This window comes from Petaurus breviceps, unplaced genomic scaffold (genome assembly GCF_028583685.1).
Source record: "Petaurus breviceps papuanus isolate PSGF00001 unplaced genomic scaffold, PetGlider_PUasm1.0 188, whole genome shotgun sequence".
In the NCBI taxonomy this organism is placed as follows: Eukaryota; Metazoa; Chordata; class Mammalia; order Diprotodontia; family Petauridae; genus Petaurus; species Petaurus breviceps.
In genome coordinates, this window is record NW_027185804.1 from 3,238,720 (window position 1) to 3,251,358 (window position 12,639).

The 12,639-nt window shown below is 47.3% G+C and overlaps 1 protein-coding gene across 2 annotated transcripts in view; it reads right to left on the reverse strand.

Annotated features, from left to right (window-relative positions):
• Positions 1-1,622: 1,622 nt before the first annotated feature.
• Positions 1,623-12,639, reverse strand: part of LMO1 (LIM domain only 1) — a 66,489-nt gene continuing 55,472 nt past the window's right edge. For both annotated transcript variants that reach the window (XM_069091168.1, XM_069091167.1), the window contains 3 exons: positions 9,400-9,525; positions 2,033-2,129; positions 1,623-1,884 (listed from right to left, as the gene is read on the reverse strand). In XM_069091168.1, the coding sequence (XP_068947269.1) occupies positions 1,798-1,884; positions 2,033-2,129; positions 9,400-9,525 (310 nt within the window). In that variant the 3' untranslated portion in view covers positions 1,623-1,797. The remainder of the gene's footprint in view (positions 1,885-2,032; positions 2,130-9,399; positions 9,526-12,639) is intronic.

Here is a 12,639-nt window from a genome sequence, read left to right on the forward strand (position 1 = left end):
TCAGGAACCCCTCACATGTAGGTCGTAGAGTCTCAGGCAGGTTCTCAGTGAACCCCTCTAGGTCCTGGGTCTAAGGATTAGGCAGATGTAGGAGTCTCAGCACTTACTGCCAAGACTAGTTTAGAGGACAGCCCCCTAGATCCTGAGACCTTGTGATAACGCTGAGAATATATACTGGCCCATGACCCTTTGACAAGAGTCACTCAGTTCCAGCTACTGGGTGTGAACACTTCTCTGCCTTGAGAGCCAGGTTCCTGGCCAGTCTCTGCCACTGAGAGGTCACTGTGTGACCCCTGGCCAACTACTCCCAATCTCTAGGCCTCAGAGTTTCTCACTCTGGGTAACCCCAATCCCATCCCCTAAATTCAGGGTCCCTAATTCAGACCTGCCACCTTCTTCCACCTTGTCTCACCCTATAGCCAACCATGGAAGATTGGGACTTCTTTGTGAGCCTTAAAAGAAAAAAAAGAAAAGATGTGGACTACCTCAAAAGGTAATGAACTCCCAATCACTGGAGATCTCCAAGTGGAGGCCAGATGAGCACCTGTTCGGAATGCCTTAATGGCGATTCATTCAGGAAGAGATTCTGGTCATTACTTTCCAAGCATTTCTGAGAGAGCAAGTAAAGAAGGCATTACCACTGCTGCTTCTCCTAACTCACACTGATCAAGGGTTTTGATCTTTATAAATTGTCTTACAGTGCTGGTGTGTATCTGGGGCTATCTTTGTGTTTATTTGTGTGTCTATTTTTATATTGTTCTTTTTTAGGGGCCGGTCCCATTTTTGCTGCTACCTTCCTCCCACTCTGCCTTTGAATTCACTACCCATGCCTTAAACTCAGCCCTAATGCTACCTCCTGTGGGAAGCCTGCCCTGTTTTTTTCCCCTGTTGATTGTGATCTTTTCCTGCAGATCTTTCAGAACACTGTGTTCTGGGCCTCGTAATGGGCTAATACTATCTACCATACATTTATCAGTGTATGTGTATCATCCTCCTGCTCAACTGAGCCCTCTGAGAGCATGGGATGAGGCCACAGGTAAACTGTATGTCTTCCTTAGTGCCAAGACCAGGGCTCTGAACACAGTGGGTACATAAATGTTGGTTGAGTTAAATTGGATTGAATTCACTGTGAGAACTCGGGTCGATTTTGGATCAGAGGCAGTGAGGGGGACATGGTGGATAGAGCACTGGATTTGGAGTCTGCAAGACCTGAGTTCAAATCCCACCCTAGACACTTCCTAGTTGTATGACCCTGGTCACTTCACCTCAGTCTGCCTCAGTGACATCATCTGCAATGTAGGGATAATAATAATAGCATGTACCTCCCAAGGTTGTTGTGAAGATCAGATGAGTCAATATTTGTAAAATTCTATATGAATGCTAGCTAGTATTAGTCTCTTTAGCTTTCTAGGCTTCAGTTTCTATAAAATGGGAGTAGGGGTCAGGGCCTTTCTAGGAGGTTGGATCGGATGGGAAGTATTACAGGAATGTGTCTTGTAAACCATAGAGCACTGTGCAAGCATGAGTTATTGTTATTATTACTATTAGGATCAAGTATTTAGTAGAGTACTCTTGGGTAGAGCTGGTCTTCATCTCCACCCCCAAATAAACCACAGGGAGGCTCCCCAGGAAACATTCATACTTTTTTAATTCACACCAGTAATAAAATTGCATTACATTTCTCATAAAATAAATGTTCCAGTTTATATACAGAAGACAGGCTGTACAGACCCTGCCTGGCCCCCAGAGACTCACACACAGATTAAGTAGGTGAGGCGGGGAAAGGCAAGGCAGTGCTCAGGAACACGGGCACAGCCGCACATCTACACCTGTAACTGCTTGGTGCCGGGCAGGGATGGCATGGGACCATGGAGGGGGGTCCCTCTGTGGATGGAGAATTTTAAAAAGATCATGGGCAGGCCCAGCCAGGTCAGTGGCCACCCCCCTCGCTGCAGCCAGAGCAGGCTGGTGAGCTGCTCATTGGGGGACGGCCCAGGGCCCCCAGACAGGTGAGGGGATGGGGTTACTGAACCTGTGATTCAAAACTTCCATTCAGCTGCCCTTCCTCATAGTCCATCTGACACAAGATCATGTTGTTTTTCAGGAAAAATTTGTCTCCCACGCAAAATCTGGAAGATCCAAGAGAGATAGAGATAGAGAGAGAGAGAGAAAGAGAAAAAAAAAGAGTGTGAGATAAAGAAAGAAATCTGGGAATGGACTGGGAGTCAGCAGCTCTGGGTTCTAGCCCCATCTCTGCCCCAACTCCTTGTGTGGCCTTGGGCAAGTCACCTTTCTGTCTTTGGGCTTCAGTCTACCCATATGCAAAAGGTGTGTGTGTGTGTGTGTGTGTGTGTGTGTGTGTGTGTGTGTGTGTTTAGACTAGACTAGATGGTTCAATAGCCAAGGCCCCTTATATATTACACTTCCAATAGGATTTACATATAATGGTTTTGGAGTCCTATGACTGCCATTTGCCCAAATGGTACTAGCCCAGGAAGTGAAAGGAAAGACTGGAACACGGGAAGTAGCAGGACCGGGAGAATCCCAGAATGCCCTGGAATGCTCTCTATGATTCACAACACCTAAAGCTTAGGGCCAGATCTTTTATACTCTCTGACTCACAGAATGACCAAATCTCAGAGTTAGAAAGATTGTCTAGTCCAACAATGTCCCTGAAAAGTGGTTATTGGAACATTGCTTGGAGCTCTCTTATCATGGGGAACTTACAGTCTTCCAAGGTAGTCTACTTGCCTTTTGAATAGCTCTAATGTTAGGGAGTTTTTCCTTATTTCAGGTTTAAATCTGTCTTTCTTTGACTTCTACCCATTGCTCTTCAGTCATTTCTCTGAGGCCAAGATGAATAAAACTAATTCCTTTTCTACAAATACTTGAAGACAGATAGCATTAATTTTTCCTTCCTCTCTTACCAATCTTCAGTTCTTCAAGAAAAATGTTCCCAATATTTATGTTCCCAACCAATATTTATAAGGAATGATTTCTAATTTCCTTTTCATGCCTATCAATTTCCTCTGAGTGATCCAGATTCTTAATGTTCTTCCCAAAATGCAGGTACCCAGAACTGATCTAATAAACCTGAGAATAACGATCACCTCCCTAGGCTTATAAATGTTCTGCCTCAATACAACCTAAAATCCTATTAGCTTTTCTGACCACCATACATGAGATGATATTGACTCAAATTGGTTTTGTGGTCCACTGAATACCCCAGATCTTTTTCAGAGGAAGCACTATAGAACCATACCTCCATCATCTTGTACTTGTGAAATTTTTGAATCTGAGTGTAATACATTGCATTTGTCTCTGTTCTATTTCATATTACTATATTTTATCTAATGTTCTAATCTTTTGTAATAATTTAAGATCCTGGCTGGTATCTCTGGGGTATTCCACTCAAGTTCCACTTCCAATGTGACACTGAGTGATTGAAAGACCACTCACTGGAGCCAACCGTTAAACCAATTCTGGATCCATGAAACTGTGCCATTGTCTAGCCTCCATTGCTTGGTGTGCTCTCAAGAGTAATGTGAGAGACTGTCATGTGCTTTTCTAGAATCTAGATGAACAGTATCTAGGGTATTCCTTTGATATACTGGAAACTCAAAAGAGGAATGAGGTTGGTCTGGAATGACCTTCTCCTGCTGGAGCCATATTGGTTTCTTTGTGATCATTGTTTCATCTTCCAGATAATCACAAAACATCCCTTTACTATTTTTGCCTGGAATTGAGTTAAGCTCCCTACAGCCCATTCTTGGCAGACTCCTGTCCATTCCCTATTTTGAAAATCAGGATATGTATGCTGTCCTTCAGTCCCATAGCACCTCTCCTATCTTCCATAATCTTTAAAAGGCTATAGACTCAGCATTCACATCTGCCAATTCTCTTGGTGCTGTGGAATACAGGTTCACTGAGACCTGGTGACCTGAACTATTAAAGGCAGCCAGGACTCTCTTATTAAAAGTTTATTTCCAAGCCAAGAATAAGGGTTTTACAAATTCCTTCAAGGACCTATCTGAAATTTCCTCCCTTTTTTGCTCTCTCTTGAGTTCAAATGCAGCTCTGCCACTAATTCAGTCTGTGACTTTCAGGAACTCATTTTCCCTCTCTGGGTGTCATTTTCTCCCCTGTCCAATGGGAAAAATATCCTTTGTCCTGCCTAGGTTTGGGGGATGTTATGAAAATCAAATAAGAGACTATGGCAAAGTGATTTGTAAATTATTTTTTAAAAAGCACAATTTAGATAAAAGGGATTAATGTGAATATTGATAATGTTGTCTCTCCTGAACCAGACTTTAGCCAACCATTGACATTTTTATCTTTCAGACCCAGGAATGTCCCCACCTGGAGAGAGCTTCCTTGTCTAGCCCAGCGAGGTGGTCTTAGAGTCTCAGAATGTCAGGAAGGGCCTTCAGTGGTCATCCAGTAAGATCCCTAGCTGGACAGTCTTCCTTCCTACAATGCCCCCAAGAAGTGGCTATCTAGTCTCCACTGGGAGACTTCCAGTGCTAGGGAGCCAGCTGCCTCCTGGGGCAGCCCGTCTCATCATGGAGCAGCTCTACCTGAGAGGACGGCCTTCCTTTTCTTGAGCAAAATCTGCTTCCCTGTAACCTCCACTCATTGCAGCTGGTTCTGCCCCATCAGGGGTCAGGGCTTCCTGTACATGGCTGCCCTTCAGTCTCCTGCATAAAGCTATCATCTGTCCTCTGTCCACCCAAGTCTTCTCTTCTTAAGGCTGGACATTCTTCACCAGTTGTGTCTTGACGTGCCTTCAGTGACCTCTTCATTTCAGCCACTTTTCTCTGGGCTTACTTAAGCTTGTCATTGTGGAAAAAGAGACAGCCACATAGAAAACTCACAGTTTCTGGATGTGTGCAGACCCCAGGATAATGGAAAGAAACAGTAATAACTCTCTTCTATAGCACTGTAAGGTTCACAAAGCTCTTGCCTCACAACAGCCCTGGGAAGAGGGTAGTATTATCTCTATTTCCTAGTTGAGGAAAGTGAGGTTTAGAGCAGTATTAGGACTTGCCTGTGACCATTTGGCTAGTTCTCCCGTAAGTACATGGCCATGGTTTGGGCCGCCATTTTTGCCTCACCTGGAAATATTCACTTGGACTGGGAGTTCTCCTTTGGGCACCAACCTTAGGAAAAAAACTTAACCTTTCTACCCACTAGCCTGGTTTTCTCAGGATGCCTTAGGGACATCTTCTGGATCAGGCTGGTTGTCTCAAAAAGGTCACAAATACTTTTCCCCTCTTGGGTCAGGGGAAACTGACAAACTCCCCAGGGCCAGGGAAAAGACTATCTCTTCCCAAGATGCTTGTCCAGACCCAGGTCTTAGCTAAGGCCTCTTCCCCCTACATCCCCCAAAAGTCTTGGTTTGTTTTTTTTTTCCATGTGGTTCAATAAGAGAACTCAGCCCAAACAGGGAAACTTTCCTAGGGCTCCAGGCCTTGCAGGACAAACCTCAGGTGCTCAAAAGCATCAGAGAGAGACTGTGATGTAAAGGAAAAAGCAGTGACCCAGCTAGGAAAAGGAGAGAAAATTTACATTCTCTACATGTTCTAAGGCTTCCTCCACAGTCTGTACTCCACTGTTCCCTTCTAGTCTGACACTCTGCGTTCTAAGGTTCCTCCCAGCTCTAAAATTCTGTGCTAGATTCTCTTCTACTTCACCCATCCCATCGCTTAAAGGCTCTCTCAGCTCTGATGTTCTAAGTTCTAGGATCTCTCTTGTGGGGATAGCTGCATAGTATTGGTTCCTCGGCCCTCCCTTTGTCCTGCTCTCACCCGCTCCTATATGCCAGCAGCCTTTGCAGAGTGGGAGGTTTCTCTTAGATTTTGAACAAGGTGCCCCTGCCTAGCCCTATTCCCTTCCTTTTTCTCCTGCCTCATTCCCTCCCTTACCACATGAGATTTCTGCAACTCAGGAGATTGAGGCAGAGGAAAGGGATGGGAGGAGGCAGGCAGGACGTCCTGGCTTCCAAGGTATGTTTGCATAGGTGTGCCTGGCTCATGATAAGTGCTTAAAATGTTGATTGAAATCTGGGAGTGAGAAAAGACCTAGGACCTTGTCCCCACCCCCCTCCTGTAGTCAGTCTGAGCTTGGCTTGGTGGTGGACACTTCCCATCCAGCTGTACTTCCAGCAGAAAGGCCAGGAATCTGGGGTGGGGCAGCAGGGGGCTAGCCCTGGCCATCTTCATGTCCCTTCTCCTGGTGCATCCAAGGTAGGTCATACTCTGCAGCCCAGAAAGTTGGCTCATCCACAGAAATGAAGACGCTCATGGCCTGGGGTGGTATCTCTATGGCCCTGCTTATTCCCTCTGCTCCAGCTCAGAGCTGGGAGAGATCTGAGAAAGTGGAGAACAGGGAGCTATGGCTGGACCAAAGAAACCATACGGCCAGATTCCCTTCATTTTATAGAAAGGGAAACTGAGGCTCAGAGACAAGCATCGACTCATCACAGGATCATAGGTTTAGAGTTGGAAGGGACCTCAAAGGCCATCTAATGCACCTTCCTCATGTAAAAGCAAGGAAGCTGGGTCCCAAGTAGGTTGAGTGAGTTAAATCAAACCCTACAGACAAGTCAGGATTTGAACTCAGGCCCTCTGACCAGAATCAGGGATCTTCCTTCCACTGTACCCCATGCATATTGTTAGGAAGTAGAAGAATTACTATGCCAGTGCCCAGTTTTCCTTACTCCAAGCTGATGGATCTATCTATTGCTTTAAGTAACTCTCTCCTTCCCTCTGCCCCAAGGTTCTGCCCAATGAAGGGATGAATTTTACTCCCTTTTCTAGGTAGTATTGAAGGTGCTAATGAAGTCCTCAAGTCATTCTGAGATGTGCCCCTCTATCCTCCGGCCCCTTTCCTGGACCCTCGCTGCCTGGCCCCCATCCTCCCCCAACATCTTCCTGGGAGAGCATCCTGGTTGTCCTGGGAATGACATTCCAGGCCTCCTCTGATTCTGGCTGGGAACTACCCGAGCCTGTTCCCTGGATGGCCACTAGGTGGTGGGACAACCTCATCCGAGTGATCAGGGCCAGCAGGCCAAGGAGCTGGCCAGCGATAGGCCTTCCCTAAAGCCATGTACAATCGAGAGGACCCTTCCCACTTTGTTCAAACAGCACTGGTCCTTTTCTCTCTCTGGAGTCTGGGGGATCGGTGTCCATCTTCTTCCAACTCCCTTCCCCTACTGCAAAAGGCCAGACCTGGGAAGCAAGGGTTTCTGAGGTCCAGTGCCCTTCTGGTGACCTGATGTGTGACCTCAGGAAAGTCCCTTTCCCTCTCTGGGCTTCAGTTTCCTCATCTGTTAAAATATGAGGGTGGGAATGGGTATGGGGGAGGAAGAACTTTGGATCAGATGGCCTCTGGACTATAACAAATATCACATTCCCAAGGCAAGGTGGGAGAGAAAAAGCTAAGGGGGGGGGGGATGCAATTGCTGGAAGCCCCTTGAGCCTGGAGGGATCTGGAGTGAGAGGACCTGACTCTGCCACTTATTACCTGAGTGACCTTTGGTAAACCCCTCTAGGACTCAGTTTCCCCTTCCATAAAATGAGGGCGATGGATGAGATCTCTAAGGCCCCTTTCCAGCTCTGAACCCATATTCTTCATCTTTCCCTAATGGACCCTGCCCCTCCCTCTGATCTGCAGGGAAAACAAGGCAAGAAAGAGGGTCCTCATTTACAGCACACAATCTCCAGTCTGGAATTCTTTCTTCTGCTCCCTGTGGCCAAGCCCTCCTCATCTTTTCCTAGGGGTGGGGAACCTGAGGCCTCAAGGCCACATGTGGCCCTCTAGGTTTTTAAGTGGGGCCCTTTGAATCTGAACAAATCCCCTTAATAAAAGGTCTTGTTCTGTAAAACTTAGAGTCAGTCAAAAGGCCACACCCAAGGACCTAGAAAGCTACAAGTGTCCTTGAGGCGACAGGTTCCCCACCCCTGCTTCAAAAGGCATCTCTGCCAGGACACCGGCCCAGATTCCCCTTATCATCTCTTCTCTCCTCTGAGACATCTTTCTTTCCCGTTTGATCCTCATAAATCCTAGCCCTGTGAGGTTGTGTCCATTTTACAGATGGGGAAACCAAGTGGAATTATTACTCTAGGAAGAGCTACCTGCTTGCCAGCCTCACTGCTTTTGCTCCAATCTGGGGACTTTATTTCTCTATCTCTTTACAGATTTCTTTCTTTCTCTATTTCTTTTACCATCTCTGTCTCTCTTTCACTCTGTCTCTTTCCACTCTTATTATTAGCAATACAGAAAATCTGCATTAATAGAAGAAGGGGAAGTGTCTGTCCCATTGATCTCTGCTTAGACCACCCCTGGAGTCTTGGATCTAGTTCTTGGTGCCATATTTGAGAAAGGAAAATTGATGGACTGGGATGGGAGACCAGAATAATGAAGCAAATGGAGACCATGCCATGGATGAATGGGAGATGTTTATAGCCTGGATAAGAGAAGACTTGGGGGGACGTGGGGAGAATAAGAGCTATCTTCAAATTTCTAAAAGGGCTACTCTGTAGAAGATGGATGGGTAGGAAGTTTCCTGAGACAGATTCAGGCTTGATAAAAGGGAAATCTAATGGCATTAGTCCACTGGGGGATGTGGTGTCTCATGAGGTAGTGAGTTCCCCATCACTGGAGGTCTTCTATCAGAGACTTGACAAAGATATTATTGTGGGGATTCCTGTTCAGGTATGAGCTGTGACTTCTGAGGTTCCTTCCAGTCCTGAGATTCCAGGATTCCACATCTGTGATGTTTCTTTGTACAGGGCAGTCTCCTCACTATGGCACTTTGACGCTCTCCACCCATTGGAAACCTGGATTCCACCCCTGGCTCCCCCAAGATCTGACAAGGGAGCCCTTTGCCTTCTCTTGCTGGGAGCCACATCCCTTCCCAGTATCCTCCCCATGGCCCCTCGGGGGCTCCGTCCTCTTGTTATTTCCCAACACCCTATTTTTGTGTTGTCTATCGATCAGAACTTAAGACGCTCGAGGACAGGGATCGTCCTTCTTTTTGCTTGCCTGTCTATCTCTACTGCTTGGCACAGACCTAATGCTTTGTCTATGTCTGTCTGTCTATCTCCAGGGCTTAGCACTGTGCGTGGTACATAGTATATGCCTGGTGATAGGCCGACTGATCAATGCGGTGGAAGGAGCCCTGTTAGAGTCAGGATCCCAATTGGCCCACATATCTATGGTATCTCAGGCAAGCCAATTCCCTTTTCAGAAGCTTCATCTTCCTCCTCTATCAAACGGGGGAGGGGGTGTGGGTGGGTGGGGTGGGACTGCTCTGCTGGGCGCCAGAATGCCACAGCCCACTGGTGAGCATGGGCTTGAGGCAGGCTCCCCCTTGGGGCACCAGGAGACCATCCTCACCTCTGGTTGCAGAGCTGGCAGGCGAAGCAGTCCAAATGGTAGACGTTGTCCCGGGCCCGCATCACCATCTCGAAGGCCGGGATCAGCTTGCTGCAGGCAGCGCAATTCCCTGTGGTGCCAAAGAGCCTGCCAAGAAAGCACATTCATTAGGAGCCATTTTAATTAAATGGAGGAAGGGCTAATTAAGTATAATTAGCAGTATCAACTCCGGCACTGCACCAGGCTGAGGCAGCCCAGCCTGCATCTCGCTGACCGCTGCAGGGTGGCGGGATGGGGAGGCCCCAAGAGAGCCCAGGGGTGGACAGGCATCGTCTCAGTCCCCCCTGTCTTCTCTGAAGTATCCTTTGTCCTCCCATGAACCTGAAGGAGATCTCCCCTAGGCATGTGGAAGTCTGAGTTAAGCAGAAAGGTTGGGGAGGCTGAGAAGACCCCTAAAGAGATTGGGTGTCATGGCCCCCTGGGGCACCCTGGTGAAGCCATGGACCCCTTGGCAGAACAAAGTCTGAAATATGCATGAAATAAAGTGGGATGAAAAGGAAGCCAATTATATTGTGGTACAGTTATCAAAAAATATTTTAAGAGCCCAAGTCTAGAGATTTTAGACCAATCCTACCATTCCATTTTACCTGGGAAACTGAGGCCCAGACAAGGGAAATGTCTTGTCTGGGGCATATATTAAACAAGGACAAGAATGGAGGTCTTCTGACTTCCATGATCTTTTCCCTATGCTAGTTCCCTCCTTTGAGTCATCTGAGTGTGAGCGCAGGCCAGCAGGGGCTCTGAGGTGGCCTGGGGCTGTGAGGGGAGAGATGTCACCCACCTGGGGCTGTCTTGGGGAAGCAATATGTGCTTTGATCATGGGCCCAAGGTTGTCAGTGGGTCAGCAAGAATCTAAAGCAACTGTGCCTTCCAGGTATAAATCCAGACCCTGCTTAGTCTAATCCCAGTAGCTATGCTAGAGAAAAGAGTCCTGACCTGGTTGTCAGGAGACCTGTATGAGATCTTGGGTCAATCATGTCTCTCTGAGCCTCAATTTCCCTGTCTGTAAAAGGATGGGCTTAGTTCCATGTTCTCTTGTCTCTTCTAGCCCTGAAATTTGATGTCGCAAGGTCTCTCCCAGCTCTGACATTCAACATCCTATGTTCTAAGGTCACTCCCAGCTCTGACATTGAATATTTTACAAGCTGGCTGCTGTGGGCAGACCTCTGCTGCTGTGGGCAAAGCTAGACCTCTGCCATATGTCAGACCTGTCTCTCCCAGGGTGAGGCCATGAACACAAGGATGACCATATGTGGTCTTTCCCTCTGTCTCATCACAAACGGTCCTTTGACCTGGAAGAGTAAGGGACCTTCACAAAGGAGAGTTGGTGATGCTTTTAAAGGGCCTCGTCAATGTCTCTTCATGCAGTGGGGACCCAAGCTCCAAGGAAGAGGAACAGGCTTAGAAAGGCTATGCAGATCCAGCTAAGAACAGGACAGGGCAAGCATGTAGGGAGAAGACTGGACTTGGAGTCTTGGGTTCGAATCCTATCTCTGGCCCTGGCTAGCATGTCACTTTCCTTCCCTCTAAAATGGGGTTACAACTCTGATATTACCCACCTCAGAGTTGTTGTGGGGGGGGAGTAAAGTGATTTAGAAACATATAGAAGAAGCATAATGTTGTTGTTCAGTCATGTCTGACTCTCTGTGACCCCATTTGGGGTTCTCTCAGCAGATCCTTGAATGGTCTGCCATTTCCTTCAGCTCATTTTACAGATGAGGAAACTGAGGCAAACAGGGTGAAGTGACTTGCCCAGAGTCACACAGCTAGCTCAGTTCTTCCTGACCCCAGGCCTGATGCTCTATCTACCTAGATGCCCCAGGGAGGTAGGTAGCTATCACAGGAATTATTATCCCCATTAGACAGATGAGGGAACTGAGAATCAGAAAGGTCAAGTGATTTGCCTAGGGACACACAATTGGTAAGTGTCAGAAGAAATACTTGAGCCTGAGCTGCTCTAACTCTAGACCTAGTACTCTTCCTCCTGACTTTATTCTATTAGGACAGAATCAAATTCTGTTCAGAGCTTCATCCAGGCCTAGGTCACCGCCAGCATAAGGGCCCGGAGGACCCTGGACTTTCCCAGTGACCCCAGGGAGCCAAGTTGCCTCCCCTGTTAGGGATGGTCCACCTCTCCCCATCTCTCACTTTCCATGAGTGCTGAGCTGAGCTTACGTCCCTGCTGGACCACCAGCTTCCAGAATTCTTTCTGATCTCTTTCCCACCATCACTTTTTGTGAAAGGGGTGAAGATCTCTCGTCTCCTTTTTCTCTGAATTTGAGCTGAGCCAGTGAAGCCTGCTCCACAAGGCTGGGGATGGACTTACAGGCCAGTGCTTAATCCTGGATTTGTCCCCTTCAATGCCAGGCTCTTCCCTGTTTGGATCCATTATTCATCAGGGCCTGGTGCTGGGGCCTACTCTCCAGATTAGCTGGGACAAAGGGCCCCAACGGCATCTGCGTGTCCAAACAGGCCCTTTCTTCCCCTTTCCAAATGCAGGGAGTCTTCATATGAGAGCTGGGGAAGCTGGGACAGATGTTCACTTAACTAAACAGTCAGCTTAGGCAGCAGGGCAGGCGGCCCACCCTCCCCTGCCCCCATTCAATCCGCCGGTCACCTGTCTCCTTGTCACGGTCTGAGGGAAAACCCTGTGGCAAACGGTTGGGGTGTTTGCATAAGATTCCTGGCTTAGGCTTAAGACTGGGCCCATGCAGAGGGTCCAATCCAGTCCCCTGAGACATCAAATTCACTGGGCCTCTGGGCCCTGCTCAGTCTGGCTTCATTGTAGAGAGCCTTCTAGAGTGACAAGTGCCCAGGCTTGGGAGTCAAGGGTTCTGGGCTCATGTCCTAGCTCTGAAGGAAACTCCCTCTGTGATTTTAGGTCAACGATATCCTTTCCCTGTGTCTCAGTTTCCTTATCTGTAAAATGAAAGGTTTAGATTAGATGAGGAGTTCTTAATCTTTTTCATGTCATGGCAGACTGGTGAAGCTTATGGACTCCTTCTTGGAATAAGATTTTAAAATACAAAAAATAAAACATTAAAGGAAACCAGTTATATCAAAATGCAATTATAAAAATATATTTAAAAAAACAGTTCCATGGACCTCAGCTTAAGAACTGTGGGATTTGATGATATCACTTCCAACAATTTCTACATTCTGTGTTCTAAGGTCCTTTCAATTCTGACATTATATGAGATC